Here is an 18546-nt window from a genome sequence, read left to right on the forward strand (position 1 = left end):
TCCTTTTGTAGTTCGTATCCTTGAAGTTAAGGACTTACTTCTCATTCTTCACCTTCCAGCCCTGGCACAGTGCTGGGCCCATTCAGTAAAGTTTTCCCAATCATATATTTTTGCTGTTGTTAGAGTCCAGCTGAAACAAAATAAAAGGTGGCAGCACCAGGCCAGGGTGTAAGGTGGCCCTGGCATCCCGAGCCTGAAGCCCAGTGGGCGAGGCCTGGACCCAGTGGCCACGAGGCCCGGGGCCACGGAGCAAGGCCGTTAGGGGCACACAGCAACTCAGAGCAGACCTTGCGCAGGAAATGGGCAGGACTGGAGCAGGTGGGGAGGGGGTCATTGTGAGTCAGGGAAGCAGCAGGACGCACAGCTGAATGGCTCTGGTTTGTTCAGGGAAAGAGCAGCTGCTGCTCAGGTAGGAAGCTGGCCAGGTAGGATTTGTGCGACCTAACAGGAAGAACTCAGGATTGTCACAGATTAAAGGGGAGCCACCTGGGAGAGACCACTGGTTGGCAGGTCAGGTAAGGGCAGGACGGCAAGGCCACGTCTGAGGCCTCCGGGTGAAAGAAGGGGTCTCCTCTTCAGGTATCTTGAGGGACTTCTTTTTAGTTTTTTTTTTTAATTTATTTATTGTTGGTTGTGTTGGGTCTTCATTGCGCACGGGCTTTCTCTGGTTGCAGCGAGCCGGGGCTACTCTTCGTTGCGGTGCGCGGGCTTCTCATTGTGTTGGCTTCTCTTGTTGCGGAGCACGAGCTCTAGGCGCGTGGGCTTCAGTAGTTGTGGCTCTTGGGCTCTAGAGTGCAGGCTCAGTAGTTGTGGCACACAGGCTTAGTTGCTCCGCGGCATGTGGGATCTTCCCAGACCAGGGATGGAACCTGTGTCCCCTGCAGCGGCAGGCGGATTCTTAACCATTACGCCACCAGGGAAGCTCTTGAGGGACTTTAAAGCATCTTCTTTTGTTTGAATTTTTAAATGTTACTTTCAATATGTGTCATGACATGAAGTTAGAAGAGAGAAGTCGTTATTTGAAGTGTGTTTTTATCAGGAAGTTTCAAAGTAACATCTTTAAAAGCACAACATCGGAGACATAGCGGAACCTCCATTAGGAGAAACGTCTGCAGTGGTTTCCACCATCATCTACAGGATTGTTTTAACGGGAAGATTCCGTGGCTCCTGAGCTTTGCGGTGTGTGGCCAAATGGAGGTCGAGAGAACATTCTGAGAGCCGGGTTGGGCGGGCGAGTGCCCAGGTGGGGAGGGCAGGTGGAAGAGGGAGGTTGGGGGAGGCTCCGGGGCCAGTTTGTTTAGAATGAGGCCACCTGAGTAGGAATCCAGGGACAAAGGGTGACAAATCTGGAGAGAAAAGAGGTCTTAAACTCCCATTCCTTAAACACATTATCTGTCAGGTCTGTGCCCAGTCCCACCATGCACTGTCTCTTTCCATTCTTGTGACTGTAATAGTTGTTGCTACAGTGTGTCCCACTTACAGGGTGACATGAAGAGTCTGGAGGGTCAGGTTATATACCCCAGGTCATCATAAGAGCCAGCTGTGTAGCAGGATTCAAATCAGGCCTTTGGCTGCCCTGCTGTGTTTTCTCAGAGGACAAGGGGAAGGTCGAGGGGCTGAGGTCAAGGACATGAGAGATGACACACTGGCAAAGGTGTTTTGTTTTTTATGTTATTATTATTATTATTAGGGGCATCTGTTTCCTCTTCCCAACCAGACGGTCTCTGAGGTCACAGACCCCTCTTCTCGTGTGCCCCCCACCATGGTCTCTATCACCACCTTCCTGCCTTTGTATTAGATATTAAGTGAATCACTGGCTGATTTCTGCTGAATGAGCATAAGGCCACTCCTGGTCATTTGCCATTTCCAGAGTGATTCCAAATAAATATGATGTCAGCTACCTGGTTTTTTGTTGACTCTTCAGGTGCACCTGCGGTAAATGTTGATTATTCTTGGATGATGTAAGCCTTATTTGCTTCTGTCGGTGGTGAAAGCCATTGACTGTCAAGGTCAGCCCCGTCTTTCAAATCAACTGGTGATTCTAACATGAAGCCAGCCCTGGGTCCAAATCCACAGTCTTCTGACTGTGTCAGCCAGTTTCACACAGGGACTGATCCCACTCAGGGGTCCCAGTGCTGTTCTCCGGACTCATTCAGTGCCCCTGGTGCAGTGTCACAGCCCAAAGCCCATCACCGTTTATTCCGAGAATCAGGGTCGATCATCCTGGGTAGTAACCTAACCAAAGGACCATGTCCGCCATCTTGCCAGCAGTGAAGGATGGAGAAACGGGAGTTGCTTTGGTGGTTGCCCTTAAATAAGATCTCTGAAAAGCACACTTTTTCATTGTGGTGTGCCTTTCTTTCATCTTTGAAATTTGCAAATGTGCGCATCATGTCACTAAAAACTTTGCTGTGCCCGTGGTTGCAGAGGTGGTCACGTGGGACCTGGTAGCTTTGGGAATGGCCCAGCTGTCCCTCAGCACACCTTCTCTTTCCCGCTGTCAGCTGCCGTCCACAGTAGGCGGCAAGTCATGCCTGATTTCGTTTCCACACGTGTCCGCCTGCTCAAGGGGAGCGCCGCTGCGGAAGTATCCAAAAGTGCATCTTTCTATCCAAATCAATGCCTTCCGTTGTTTCCAAGGCTTTGGTTAAAGCCAGTTGTTTGAAAGTTGCCGCCAACATGTCAGATCTTTTGAGATGCCTGAGACAGTTCCAAGTACCGGCCAGGGAGCATTTTCAAGCCATGTGATTCTAGGGAGGGACTGTTGCATGGGAAGGCCGATTAGCCGTTTTGTTCCTGAGACCTAAGGGCAGTTGGGATGAGTGATGACGGTCTGATTGCATATGGCGCCCTTTTTCTCTTCCCACAGATCCCAACTGGGCCAGTTTGAACTTGGGAGCCCTCATGTGCATTGAGTGCTCAGGGATCCACCGGAATCTTGGCACCCACCTTTCTCGAGTCCGATCTCTGGACCTTGATGACTGGCCCATTGAGCTTATCAAGGTGATGTCGTCCATTGGGAATGAGCTGGCCAACAGCATCTGGGAGGAGAGCACCCAGGGGCGGACGAAGCCCTCGCTGGACTCCACAAGGTAGGGACGTGGGAAGGCATGTGGTTATGGGGCATTCTGCAGGCAGTTCAACAACCAGAAATGACCTTAATGACAGCCACCACTAGAACTGCCCCAGCAACCAGTGGGAAGCTGATTACCCCGGACAGAAACATCTGTATTAAAAATTGCTCTTCCGCAGACACGGGTAATTCAAACTCCTTAATTTTTTACTCTTGTTTTTACACTTTGGGGATTCCTCTTCCTCTCTTAGAAATGTATTAAGCTTCTAACCTTATGAATATATCACTTTAATTAATATACTTCTAATAGGCATAAGCTAGGCTGTTAACACTAATTATGAATTTTGGATTCTTTAATTTTGTTATTCTTATGTCTTTGATAAGCATCTACTCCATTGGTTCCCCTCTCCCCCCCGACCCCCACTAAGTGAGGTTATAGGAACCAAATATATTTTATTTTCGGAAATATATTTCTAACACATTTAATCAACCAAGTGTGGCATAACTTAATGGTGGCCCCTCATTAATGTTAATTGTTACCCAGTGTAAAAAAGGCATTTATTTTGAGTCCATTCCGTTTCTCATTTTTCATTGACAGCAATTATAAGCCATTTCTTAGGACACATGCATATTTAATGTACCTAAGGGTGGTAAAACGGCGCGTTTTCTGAGAGAGCCTCTTTCACAGAGGCAGGATGGACCGTCCTGTCTCCACGGCTATTCGGGGAGCTGGGGGGCATCCCAGCATCTGGAGCAGGGGCACGGGATGGGCTCAGCCTTCACTTCCCCGGTGTGTGCAGAGGTGAGGGGGGAGAAGAGGTCTCCCAGCATCAGCACGGATCTGTTTTGCTGGTGGTCAGACAACAAGGAAACCCAGGTGTCCGTCTGTGGTCGGGCCACATGCGAGGGGTAAGAAGTTGGTTTCTACCGCCAATAACATGGAAAACCTGTGGGCTTCATTTCATCAACACTAAAAAATGAATTTGTGGTGCCCCCTTCGGTTCACTTGAGAGAATGAAGCTGGTGTCATTAACCCTGCCCTTCCTATTAGGTGGTCTGTGGGGAGGGGACGGGGGTGGGCAAGAAATGTGCACAAAGTACATCTGTTTAAAATCGAGCAGGTTGGCGCTATGAGCTCTATATATAAGTTATGCTGTGTAGTATACACGCAGGCAGCTGTCTTACAGACTGAAGAAATGAGACACTTCTACAGTTTTTAAATTTTGATTTAACACTAATATAGAAATCCGCAGGGTTGTCCACTAGGAGCATTCTTAAAAGATTAATTCATGTTTTAATGTCTATTTTTTCATACATATAGTTTCCTTGGAGGGTATTTAGATCTGAAAAAGAAAAATGATTGGAAATCGCATTGAGTTTAACGTGTGAATGCAGAAAACATTAAAATAAGTTGGGAAAAAATGAACTATACATTTTACTGTTTGTGTGTAAAAGGAGCAGTTATACTATTTTTAATACATGGATTAGAAAAGTTTGGTTGTTTTTCCATCTGTCACAATTAGAAACCATTTAGAATGATTACAAACAAAGACGTAGGTTAATTTTTTAACTGGGAAATATTACATAATAATTTCATCCTCATAAGTGAAGATGGTGTATGTAAGGGTATTTTATCCTTCTAACTTGTACATTTGAATTAACCTCTTGAGTATGTAACTTCCTCTTCTGTGTAGTGTTATACACGTCGTATCTTTACATTTTAGAGACATTTGAGTCTTTCTTTCTCACAAGTGGAGTCACTGCTGTGAAATCCCTACAGTGAGGTGATGTGGTTACGTCGTATTTCCAGTGGTAACTTGGGGGTTTCTAAGTTCTGTCCATCTTTAAGAAGATAAACATGTTTGAGAATTGAATATACCTTTGTGCTTTAGTAATTCTCCCAGGGAGTTTTATTTTTAATTAAATTCAGCAAATATTCATTGAGTGCTTCCTCATAGAAAAGAAGTGATTGCTAGGTGACGACCGTAAGTGTGCAGTGATTGGTGAATGTTCTCAGGGCCAGCCGAGGATGCCAGGACTCGGTGGCGTTCACAGACTGGAGGGATTTGCGTTGCTCCAGGAGGTCCAGGAGAAATGTCCTCTGAGCTGACTTTAAACTGTGCTGTGATCTCCAGGCCTAGGGGCGTGGGGAGTGTGTGTGCTGGAGGATGGGAGGGACCTACACACAAACAGGAACGTGGAAGCCTCAGGGCCCATGGGGAGCTGGACCCTTGAGCACAGTGAGAAGTGGGGAAGGGAAGGCCATAATAGAGCAAAGGCCTGGTGAGCCGGGCTAGTGTTTTAACAGCGACTCTCGCGGTTGGGCAGAGGGTGGGTTGTTGGATCTCTTTCTGTGTTCGTATATGTTCCGCCTGTTCTCAGGAACACTAGAGGCAGCCAGCAGCATCCTAGGAAAGGATGGAGACAGGCAAGGAGGTCAGTTGGAAGACGGTGGTCCTGTTGGAACGTGGGCAAAGCCTCAGATACACTCAAAGACCACTCAGTGTAATTGTAAAACAGTCCAGATCCCCAGCTCCTTCACTACCTCCTGTAGTTTCCTCAAACAGAATCAAAATCCCAAAGTTTGGGCTGGAATGTCCACATGGAATTCAGTCTGCGGTGTGAGAATGGATATCTAGTCTGGTTCCTGCCTCTCCAAGACGAGGAAAGACACGCCCTCCCACCCACCCTGCCTCGGTCTCTCTGCAGGACCTGTGATCACTAGCACAAAAAAAGCTGGACGGTTCTCTAATGTGGCCCTCAGGTAATACTAAAAAGAAATATTTTAGTAAAATTTTATCTCTGTCTGAGGAAAAGCCAAGTGCAATATATCCAGTCTGATTCTTTGAAAAAGGGCCCAGCTGTTTTCCTGAGAAGCTCCATCCATTCTGTCTTGTTCAGAAGATTCATTCTGACAGTGGAATATAATTAGAAATGTGCCATGCCTCCCCCAGCGCGCACACACACACACACACACACACACACACTCACACACAGACTCAGACACACACACACACAGACATACACAGACACACACAGACACACACACACACACACACACACACACACACACAGACTCAGGACCATGGAGAAGTAGAACACGACAGACCCTTCTCCAAAGAAACGACTGAAGCCATCTCGCATTGGTGTCACCCAGACGGGCTCCTCTGACCAGCCGTCTGCCCTACTGCTTGCTGGGCCTTCACCCCTGATTAGGGCAGCTTTGGACGGCACGTAATTGGTTCCAGCGATTCTCAGCTGCCCTGAGAACTGCCGTTCAAACTTGAACAGCTTTGAGATCAATCGAAGCTGATGGCGGCAAAGCAGTATTGACTTCGCATTCCTAAACCGGGGAATCATTAGTCAAGAAAAGCATCTTTTAATTACTCCCAGGAAGAAAAAAAAAATCTTTTTGGATGGATTCTGCAACAACTGCTATTTTTTTTCCAGTGCCTTCGATATGAAATTTATTGTCTCAGGAGGGGAGAGGATGCCCTTCATCCCCCTCTGTAATGGAGGTTTAATTTGGAGAAAGGAGCAGGTAGGGAAGATCGATGCTGTAACAGTTAACTACCTCTGGGGTGGAATCAGAATCCCGCTCTAATTGCTATTGATACCACTTAAGCACACACTTAAAATATTGATTGTAAATGGGGCTGCTGGAGTAGGGGAGAAGTGGTAACAGAATGAACTAGGTGTTAGGGCCTTAAGGAGGGGCAGTTTGCTGTCGGCAGGACGGTCAGCATGTGAGTTGGTGTGTTGCATCTTAGAGTACGTTGTCCTGTGGAGTTGGACGCGGGGCCTGGAGCCACCAGGCAGGGCTCTGGTTCCGGTGTCAGGACACAGCTCGGAGGTAGAGATGTTAAAACAGTCACGTGCATATTTCCGGAGTGCGTGAACGAATGGGTGAAGGAGAGAAAGAGGAAACTGGTCAGCTTGGAATACATGTGTCGGGGGGGCTTTGCATCCTCAGGGCCTCAGAACTCCCCCATGCGTTTGTGAGTGAAATTCCCAGCACACGGTGAAGCCGTCTCAAACAGAACTCCCTGTGCATCCTCTCACGCTCGGCCACGCACTGGTGTTTTCGGGGCCGGTCTGCATCATTAAGGCAGGTCCTTCTTGATTCTCATCCCCCTTTTCACTTAGAAGCTTTTTCGATTGACTGCAGGGAAAATAATTTCCCACCAGGACCGATCGGAGCTCTCTGGAACCGCATTCCTCCTGGCAGAAGCCGAACTCAGCTGGGCTGTGCGGCTTTCTCTCTTCGTCTTCCACCTTTGTGTCTCCGAGTCGAGGGCTTTGGCCCGGGAGGGCCAAATGTGCCATGTCTTCCATGTTTTCTTGAATTTCATGCCATCTAAAATTCATTTCTGTTTTCCACTGTGTAGGTTATAGAAAAAATCAAATGGAGGGACCAGTTGCTATTTGCATTTCAGGGCAGGTATCCTGTTTACATGGTGGTTTGGGGCCTGCCGGTTTGGTCTAGGAAATCAAAGGAACCTGGAAGTAGAGAGCTGTGTTCTCAATTCCATGAAAGAGCCCTCGGGAGAAGCTCCAGGCCCAACTGAGATCACCCCGTCACCTCTTTGATCCCACATGGAAGGGGACCGAGTTGGCTGATGTAGCGTACGTTCCCTTCCCTCTCTTAGCATCCTTTCTCTGGGTTTCGTTATTTGTCAGTTCACCTGCGCCCCTAAACTCCCCTCTTGTGTTTAACCTCTAAAAAGATGTCACTTCAGGAGGAAGATTGGGGGCCGGACGTCAGAAATCCGCGTGGGAGAGACGGGCTGCTCACTTCCAGGCGGAGCGAGTCTGCCCAGTGATCCAAGTTCCGTGTCCTTTTCATTTCCGAACGCCACTTTCATCTTATTTATGCACATGGAGATATTGATAAAGGGGAAGTGTATCCAAACTGAAAATAATTGGATCCCCACCGCTAACTCTGAGATATTAAAAGCAGCACCACTTGGCCACGTCTCTGTCTCGTTAGGTTTGATCATAAGATCACAATATAGTAATCTCAGGCTCAAATTTCTGGCATAAAGATGCACTGATCCAAATGCGGCCGCGGGGAACATGAGGGCCCACGCGGTCCCAGGATTGTCTCATCTTATTATTTTTCAACAGTTCTTGGCCCTGCTGAGGTCAGTGTTTTGTCTCTTTTGAGTGTTCCTCTATGCTTGACACCTTTTCCTATTTTCTTTCCTTAAAAAAAAAAGAAAAATGGGCAGGGGGAGAAATGGGGGGGGGGAAGGACTTTGCAGTGATGACCAGAACCCATCTGCAGTTGGGTGGCATCTGCTCCCCACATGTCACTTCCCTCATTAACAAGCAATTGAATTAATTAAATGCTACTCAGAACACGCATAACAAGCTACCGGCAGTGTCCAAATTAGCACTGATAATCAAGGATGATTTCCTTTATTATCCTGCTAAGTGGTGTGCAGACTCTGATCTCCCTGTCTGCCCTCATCTATTTACATACCCCCAGCTTCTGCCTTTGGAAGCGGAGGTTATCTTACCTAGTTAATTTGCCAGGATCACCGAGCATGGCGAATTGATGCCCTGCCGCCGCTGCCACTGCCACCGCTCGGCCCCCTCCCTTCCTGCCCTCCCCCAGCCCCAGCCTTTGTATCTCAAGCTCACTGATAAATTAAAGGCCACCCCTGTGGTCTCTCAAGTGAGTAATAGAGGCAGAAATTTCATTTTGCAACTGGCTGATTTAATGATCCGAAGGGTAATTAATGGCCTGATTATCTTAATGTTAAATATGTCCGGCAGCAATTACCGTGACCTCCCGCTTGTCAAGGTCCGGGCTGTGCTCTTCTTTCAATTAAGTTCTCTGGGGCTTAATGGTATGAATAAACTCCTGATTCTATCATCCCGGACGGACACAGAGGGTTCAGGGAGCTGGGGGCTCGTTTGGAGTTTTAATCAGCCTGTCTTCGACTCTGGCGATCAGAGTTAACAGTTATAACAAGGACAGCCTCACTTTCTTCTTCCCCGTGCAGGACCCCATCTCCACCTCCCCTCCATCCACCCTTTTGTGTTGTTGTTTTATTTTATTTATTTTCTCTTATGTATTTCCATGCTCGGAGGGAGAATTCTGTTTGCAGAGGGAGCCGCTGTGCTCCACGAGGCTCGTCTCTTCCAATATAAATTATCATGTGAGCGCTGTGGTTTTTCTGTTTGACAGGCTTAATTAATTGGCAGGAGCCCCCGAAAATGACAGTGCCACTAATTGCGACTCAGAGTGCATTTCTGTCATCGTGGCGCGCCTGTCAGCGGGCATGCCCTGGCCCCAGCCGCCGGAGCGGGGCCCACCCTCCCGGCCTCGGGTCCGGGCGGGGACAGTGTCCTGAGTGAGTGGGGACAGTGGCAGGCTCCGAGGAGTCCTGGGTTTGCAGGCACGCCATCCGCGTGCAGGAGCGACGTTTATTGCCAATGAAGTTCACACGTCCGCGGCTCCGCAAACCCAACAGCGGCTCAGGGACCTCAGATTTGACTTAAGATATTTTAGGGACTTCTCAGAGTAGGCCGACATGGAATCAGACCCCGAGAGCCGTAACTCAGCCACCCTCCTTGACGGGATGGTCCTCATTAGCACGTTGCTAAATATGCTTGGGTTTACCTGAGCTCTGCACCCAGGTCGGAAATATTGCACTATCAATATTAAGTCAGTTACGGAAATGTACAAATGAGACACGCATTAACACTGCCTCAGAAATAATACCTGTAGATTATGGTTGACGAGAGATAGAGCAGTTCCCCTGGTACGCTGCAGGCAGGGAGCGTGGAGGGAATCTGTGCGTCGGCAGTGCTCTCCGATTAAGCTCTCAGGACAGACTAGCCCTAATTGTAAGAAAGGCGGATCTAACAAGATTCTCCGTGAGGTTAAGTAAAATGCGCTCCGCGTTTTACAGCATCACTGGTCCTTCCAGTTGCCTTTGAAGAAGATGGATGAAATAGTGCTGTTGGTTTATTACGTCCTCCTGCCACACACAAGCCCGTCTTTTATTTGATCCTGTAGGAAACCAAATGTGGGAGCCAGCTTTGCGACCGGAGAGCTGTCTTGGGTTGAAAACCCCTCTCATTTACTCTCTGAAATGTAGCCATGGAGACAATCAAGGAATTTTTTATGGTTGAGAATTTTTATTATCATTGGTAGCTGCAAATGCGAGTCACCTGCCAGCATCAGTTTCTTGTAGGTGCCCTGACCACTTCCGAGCCCGCGTCCGTAGGTGAAGCAATGTAATGTGGAGGCGACCTGTTAGACTTGAATTCTAGATCGTGGAGCCCTTCTAAACGGGGGCCTAGAAATACGCTAAAACAACTGCCTCTGTTTCGATTCCTCCAAAAGTAGAGCATTTTCCAGAAGGTCATTTCTCTCAGTGGTGCTTTGATCATTTTGCACCAGAAACCTCCTCTCTTCTGAGGAGGGTCCTGCTTTCTTCTTCCTAACAATGAAGAAGAGGCAGAAGCAGACAAGCCTGGGTCCAGGGTTCACAGTGTACTGGGTGCTTTTTCTTAGGACGGAGCCGTCCTGCGACACGGGATGACCCCCGTTTCCCATGTGAGAAGGTTGTGAGGTCAGGGTCCTGGAGTCACTTGTCAAGGTTCGCCCGGGACTAAGGGGCAGAGATCACTTGAACGCAGGACCTGACTCCTGACACTCTGCCCTGGTCCTTCTGCTGCTCGCATCCTTTTTTCTGCTCAGCGTCATATGGCCACATCCCACGGTGAGTGGTGGCATCTAGAGGTACCACTGTGTTTACCAGTGTACATTCCCTCTCCTCCCCTTGACCCCAGCTCATGCTCCTACCAGCCATTAGTGTGTCGGTGTTTATATATTATTAGCGTAAATTTATTATGTATAATAGCATAACTACGATGTCTTTCCACTTATAAAATCTAATAGCCTCATTCATGGTAACTTAAAGATGATAAAGCATCATTCATTTTAGTTTGCATTCACACAGCAAACCTGGTCAAGTCACTCAGTCGTGATTCTCAAGTCTTAATTTTCTGCAGTCAGTGCTAATCCTTAGAGCTTCTCTGGAAAACAGTGCCGAGACCTAAATGTACAGATCAGCCAACGTAGTCACACGGTTCGAGCCCCAGCTTTTCACGTGACCACATCCTTCTCCTGCCTGAACCTCCCTCCGTTCATGTCCCTGACCCAGCACTGTCTGTTGAAAACATTTAGCTTGTATTTCCGAAAGCTTCACAATCGTAGTTATTATCTGCATGATGAAATAGGGAGCCAGGCCAGAGGATTTCTAGTCCTGGTTTCATAGCCAGCATCTTCTGTGATTTTGATTTTTAAAAACCAGGGAATGTTCTCATTTGTAAGATGAAACTAGTCATTAGCCCACCCACTTAATCATGTAGATTTAATGCTAAAAGAAAATACTATTTATGAAGTTTTCTGGGCTCTTTATCTGGAAAACTCAATCAGCTTTGTGCCTGGGTCCCTGCATGCTGGCGGTGAGAGAGGCAGGTGACCTGTGTGCTCTCGGGGGCTGGGGAGGGTCTGCTGACGTGGCATATGCGGTCCGGGTTTGTTTTTGCTTTGTAGAGTGGTTTATTGCAGCATCAGCAAGGCACGTTCTTGGACCCCATTCCAAGTGTATCCCTGTGGTGGGGCCCAACGATGTGTGTTAACTCTCTAGGTGATTCTTATGCATATTAAAGTTTGAGAAGCAGTGGTCTACACCAAGCAGTATCCACGAACGCCCACAACCCGCCTGGAGTCCCTCTGCCTGTCTTAGCCCAAGTCCCTGGACTTTATTCCTCATTTCTTAAGACCCAGGTATCTGTCCTCTTTCTTTACCGTACTCTATATCCAATATGCCATCTCAAAGGTGCTACAACCCACAGAGAACATCTCTGTGTCTGCCCCCATTACAAGAAGATTATATACTGTGTTCAAATGTCATTTTCCCCAGGAATGCAAGGTTGGTTCAACACACAAAAATCTGTCAAAGTAATATACCACATTAATGGAATAAAGGACAAATGCTACACACTCATTTCAAGAGATGGAGAAAATACATTTGACAGAATTCATTACCCCTTCATGATACAAACACACAGCAAAGTAGGAATAAAAAGCAACTTCATCAACCTAATAAAGGGTGTCTATGAAAAACCCACAGCTAACATCAAACTTAATGGTAAAGTACTGAAAGCTCCCCACTTAAGATCAGGAATGAGACAAGGACATCCACTCTCACCACTTCTCTTCATCATTGAAGTTTGAGCCAGGAAATTAGGCAAGAGAAAGAAACCAAAGGCATTCAGATTAGAAAAGAAGAAGGTGAAATTATATTTGCAGATGATGTGATCTTATATATAGAAAATCTAAAGGAATTCAAAATAAACTATTAGAGCTAATAAAGGACCTCAGGAATATACAAAATTCAGTTGTACTTCTATACGTGAGAAATGGACAATTGCATTTACAATATTAATATACTCAAGAATAAAGTTAACCTATATACTGAAAACTACAAAGCATCTTTGAGAGAAATTAAAGAAGACCTAAATAACTGGCAAGACATCATGTTCGTGGATTAGAAGACTTAATATTGCTAAGATAGCACTCCCCAAATGATGTGTAGATTCAACACAATCCCTTTCAGAATTACAGAGGCTTTTTTTTTGCATAAATGGACAAGCTGATCCTACAGTTTATGTGGACATTCACAAGACCTTCAGACAGGCAGAACAATCTTGAAAAGGAATAACAAAGTTGGAACACTCGTATATCCTGATTTCAGAACATACTACAAAACTACAATAATCCAAGATTGTGATATTGGCATAAGAATAGACATATAGATTGATGGTATAGAATTGAAAGTCTTGAAATAAGCTCGTCCCTCTATGGTTAATTGATTTTCAACAATTCATTGGGGAAAGAATAGTCTTTCAACAGGTGGCGCTGAGACAACTAGATATCCACATACAAAAGAATGAAGCTTAGACCCCCATCTCCTGCCGTAGACAAAAACTAACTCCAAATGAGTCAAAGACCTAAGTGTAAAAACTGAAACTGTAAAACTTTTAGAAGAAAATAGAGAGATAAAATAGATAAATTGGACTTCATCGAAATTAAGAATTTTAGTGCTTCAAAGGACAATATCAGGAAATTGAAAACAGAGAATGAGTGAAAATATTTGAAAACCATATATCGAATAAGAGTCTAATATGCAGAATGTATAAAGAATGTGTACCGTTCAGCAACAGAAGACAAGTAACTCAGTTTTAAAACGTGCAAAGAGTTGGAATAGACATTTCTCTAAAGAAGACATACAAATACCCAATAAGCACATGAAAAAAATGCCAGACATCATTACTGATTAGGGAACTGCAAGTCAGTCCACACTGAGATACTACTGCACACTCACGAAGATGTGGCCATAATAAAAAAGAAGGTCAGTGGCAGGTGGTGGTGGAATGTACAGAAATATGAACCCTCATGTACTGCTGGTGGGAATGTTAAATGACAGCCGCTTTGGAAAGCAGTCTGGCAGCTCCTCCAAAAGTTAAACATAGACTTACCATATGACCGAGCAGTTCCTCTTCTACATGTCTACCTAAGAGGAATGAAAACACATGTCCATGCAAACACTTGTGCAGGAGTGTTCATAGCAGCATTACTCATAATAGCCAAAGAGTGAAAACAGACCAAATGTCCATCAAATGACGGATATACACCAACTGTGCTTCAATAAAATAAAACATTTTAATGACGGATGGGCAAACAGAAGATGGCGCATCCGCACAGTGGAATGTTATTCAGACACAAAAAACAATAAAACACCACATGTGCTGCAACTTGGAAGAACCTTGCAAACATTATACTAAGCGAAAGGAGCCAGACACAGAAGACCACGTATTGTATTATTCCGTTTATATGGAGATCCGTAGAGATGGAAGGTAGATCAGTGATTGCCAGGGGCTGGGGGATGAGGGGCAGTGGTGTCCAGGGAGTGACTCCTTAAAGGGTACAAGTTTTTTTTGGGGGGAGATAGTGAAAATTGTCTGCATTTCCATGATGGCGATGGCTCTGCAATCTTGTAACTAAACTAAAAGTCCACCAAAGCATACACATTTACAGCATGAATTGTAGGAAATGTGAAAAAGTATATGAATTGTGTCAATTTTTTTAAAAAAAGAAGGAATTTCCAAGGAGCACAGATGGGGCAGGGCATTCCACAAAGAGGGAACATTCTGGGCAAAGAGGCAGAAACACACGAGGGTGGCTGAAGCCCGGATGGTGGGGGAAGGTCGGCCTGGCCAGCATGTCTGCCCCTCATCTGGCTGGGGGAGCTGCGGGAGGGGGTCGTCCAGCATAGAGCTCTGAGCAGGCTTTGCACTGCTACCAAAACCCCCTGCACTTGGTGGGGCAGACCAAAGGAGGGTGAGGCCAGGGAGAAAGAGGCGCCTCATGTCCAGGTGGATTGGTGGGTTGGAATCAGTGATAATCAGTGATATGAGGGCCTTCCAGAGCCTTGAGAGGCCGGGCATGTCACAGCCATTGGCTCCTGGAATCCACAGGACAAACCGATGTCTTTCCCCCTGTAATAGACAAGGAAACTGGCCTGAGAAGCTCAGCCTGTGAATGCAGGAACCAGAATCCAACCCGGGTCCTGCCGACTGCACAGCCCTTCCTCAAGAGGCATTTGGACCAAAGGGATCTCGGGGACATAACATCATCAGGGCTCACCCCAGCTGGGGGCCTGGGGAAGGACAGACATCCAAGGTGATACTTAGTTTTCTTTCTTGAGCCATTGGGTGGATGGCGAGGCCTTTAAATGACAGGCAGAACAAATAAAAGGTAATTTCAGCCATGAAATCCTGGCAGTTTGATTTCGTGTTAATAAAGGTGGACGTTGCACCCGTTTATGCCCCGTGGTTTTGAGGAGGTTGGTCAAGCATGGCCGAGGCCCAGCCTTGCCTGTCTAGTCCTGGCTTTGGAGCAGGGTCTCTGGGCTTTAGGGCGTACCATCCCAAGCCAGCAGGACAAAGCAAGCTTCTCCCAGCTTCAGAGTCCCGATTTCTCCAAGAAACTGCTTGAGGCCCTGGAGAGTGGGAACAGCAGTGACAGCAGCACTAAAACTTCAAATAATTAAATGTCGTTTGTAACTGATACAAAATTTCATCAACCTGGAGTCCGGAAGATAAACATTACCTGGAGTACACATCCCTCAATCTTAGGGACTCACATGAAAAGCATCTCTAATGTGCGTGACCTTATGACCCTTGAGGATGAACACGTAACCATGGTGACTTAGCTGTGACTTTCTCCTCAAGGACCTCCACATGCTGCCCCTTGTGTTTTCACACTGGTCCTCACGATCTTAGTGAAATTAGGAGATGTCTGTGTTTACGATCAGAGAAGAGGACCCCAGACAGGGAAGGCGACTCCTGCAATCTCACACAGTGCCTGGGAGCAGGCTGAACATAGCTCACACTGGTCACCTGGCGGCACCGAAGAGAAGTCGACTGCATGGCTCGTGAGCATGGAATTCTGTCTGCAAATGGCCACGGTCCTTGTGCCAGCCTTTCTCAACCCTCTGGTGGTTTTCAGCCCAGGAAGCATTTGGAAATGACCATGGGGCGGGGTGGGGGGGTATGACTGTCATTGAGTCCTAGGGGCCTGAGATCCTGAAACCCCAGACAGTCCTACAAAAGGGAGAATTGCTTTGCCCAGAATGCCAGCAGCACCCCTGCTACGGAGCAAGGAAGAGACAACCCCAAACAGCCCTCCTCCTGAGATCATCAGCGTCTTTTAAAGAACGCGTGCGAAGGCCTCTAATAATCCAGTCACTTTCCCCGGAGTTTCCTCCTGGGGGTGTGGAATGGATAAATCAAGGAAGACGAATACATTCGCATTCTAGAATGTCAGACTCTACCTTTCCAGACGCGTTAAATGAAAATAAGAATAACGACCTATTCCGTAGAGTTTCCGAGGAACCATAATAGAGGCTCAATAAATACTTGAGAGCTTGTATTTTTAATTATTTGTTTCCCGAAACTAATGTTGGGGCTATGCCGCATGGCAGATAAAAGGGAAGTGAACGTAAGTGGCCAGCCAAAGGTTCCGTGGAGTGTCCACCCAGTGGACGACTCCACACACAAAACAGGGCTGACCTCAATACTTAGAGATTATGACGTGGCATCCCAGTTAAAGGATGGACGCACAGCTCCGTACGGCTGTGTGCAACCCAGACTCACTTGACAGTCGGAAGACAGTCTGGAGAACTGTATGGCGCAGGGCATCCTAGCACTGTTTACAGAAGCGGTGTCCCTGGGACAGAGGAGGTAAAGGTAGGGTTCCGATCCTATCGAGGCTGCTCTAATCCAGTGGGAACAGCAGAAAATTATCTGTGATTTTAACATTCTCAGTCCTTCTGTTACAGTTGTGTCTGTGGACAGTTTTGGTTTCTAACGACCAGCTTTCTTCTTGACAAAGCGTGTGTGAGATTTTTTTTAATCCCCTGGGATCAACCCCGTTCTCCACAGTGGATCAAGAACCAGTGTCTGTGCCATGCGAGGGGGGGGGGGCACCTGCACGTAATTTCATCAGCAGTCCTGACAGAGGAGCCCTCCACCCTATCAGGAGAGGACGCGTTTATCCCTAGACTCTGACGTCACAAAGCGGGGTGCCCTTTCCGCGTGAAGTCAGTGTCGAGGGGAGGAGAGTCTCTGTGATTGGGAGGTAGTGGTGAGGGATTAGAATGCAATCCTCGTTACGTTTAGGAACCTACTTCCAAGATGGCAAAGCACCAGCAGCCAAGAAGCGGTGAGGAGAGACACGTCCGAGGCAGGGAGCTCCCGGGATGCTCGGTGACACCTGTGAGGTCCTGCGGTCGGAAGAGTTAAAACGCCCCGAGTTGGGCCCACACGTTCAGTGATGACCATGAATGTGTGGTGATCCACGCAGGCCGCTGCCTCTTACGTGGTCATGGGGCTTCTGAGAGGCCTTTCCAGCTAGAGATCTTACAGCCTAAAGCAAGGTGACCTTGGCCTCTCACACCCATCACACTAAAGCCATCAAGGCCAGAGACGAGCTGAGCCCCCAAGGCCTGGGGCGGCAGGAGCGCATCCTTAGCGGATGGAAGAGGCTGGTGTTCTCCATGCTCCCTGCAAAGCACAACCTCCAGGATGGACGTGGCCCCTCGGTGCTGCAGAGACCGAATGTGCCAGCTCGTCCACTGCCTGCCCGCTTGTGGCAGCACCGGGGGCGGGCCGGCCGACCCCTCCAGCGCTGGCCCACGCATGAGTTATAGCAGCCCCTGGCATCCTAACGGCCCCGAGCGCAGCCGCTGGGTTCTTACACGGCATCCGGACCTTTAAGTCTCCAGAAACCCCTTGGAAAGCTGCAGTTGTTGTCCCCATGTTATAGCTGAGGACACGGAGGTCACACAGCAGGTACTTGGTGACAGGGAGTTTGTCCCCAAAGCCCACACTCTGAGCCTCGGTGCTTTGCTGCTGGGCCCTTGTGGGGTCGGTGACCAAAGGGAACTGCATGTGACACTGGACAGCAGTGAGACACAGTACAGCTGCCATCGGGCTCAGCAGGACACAGGATGACCAGGTGGCAGTGTGTCTGTGCCTGCCCCCCACCCCCGCCTCCCATCCATACCACCTTGGGGCAGGGCCTCACTCTCTCCCACGCCCACCCCCTGCCATGTGGCACATTGTCATCTTTCAGCTGCCTGGGGACCATGATGCCCTCTGAACATGGTGGAGAATGGTGGCCAGAAGCACGACAGCCAACATTTTTAGTTTATTGTTCAGGCTCAGCAAACACCAAGGGACCACTGGTCAGTCTCCTTAATCTCCGTCTTGATACACTGAGCTCTGATTTCCCCAGATGCGTGTTGGTCGTACCCACCTTCCTCCTCCAGGTGAGGAATCACTAGTCGGCTTTGTCGAGTTTGCAGCCTGCCTGTGCCTTGGACTCCATGTCTGGTTTGGGAGAGGAGAGTCCTCCGAGCACTTTGTATGAGGAAAGAGCAGGAAAGGGAGGCATTTTGTGGTGCTTACTGGAAATATTGATCTCGCTTAGACTTGTAACCCAGGCGCGGAAGGTTTTCTTCCTGACAGCAGCCTCCTTACTTGGAAAAAATCTCCTGGCGAGCAGGTGAAGTTGGGAGCGAGCCCGCTGGACAGAGGCAGGGAGATAGAGAGAAAGCCGGAGGCCGGTTCATGACCCCGGAGAGGCTCCTGGAAGGTGGTGAGCAAACTCCCGGGCCCCAAGCAGTATTGTTGCTGTCACTTCAGGAACACCCATTCCTAATCAGGTTAGTCTCCTAAAGTATCTGGAGGTCAGGAAAGGTGCTTTCGGAAGTTTATTTTAAAGATAAACCAAGATAAGCATAGTGGCTTTTCTCGTCCATCCGTCGGTCTGTGGTGGAAGCTTCAGACAGCAGCTCTCAGGAGAGGACAAAGACAGTAGC

General features: G+C 47.9%; 1 protein-coding gene across 4 annotated transcripts in view; it reads left to right on the forward strand.

Annotated features, from left to right (window-relative positions):
* Positions 1-18546, forward strand: part of AGAP1 (ArfGAP with GTPase domain, ankyrin repeat and PH domain 1) — a 558850-nt gene that overhangs the window by 492628 nt on the left and 47676 nt on the right. For all 4 annotated transcript variants that reach the window (XM_082841396.1, XM_082841398.1, XM_082841397.1 and 1 more), the window contains one exon: positions 2870-3092. In XM_082841396.1, coding sequence (XP_082697522.1) covers positions 2870-3092 — 223 coding nt within the window. The remainder of the gene's footprint in view (positions 1-2869; positions 3093-18546) is intronic.

This window comes from Leucopleurus acutus, assembly GCF_964270905.1.
Source record: "Leucopleurus acutus genome assembly, chromosome: 6".
Taxonomy (NCBI): Eukaryota; Metazoa; Chordata; class Mammalia; order Artiodactyla; family Delphinidae; genus Leucopleurus; species Leucopleurus acutus.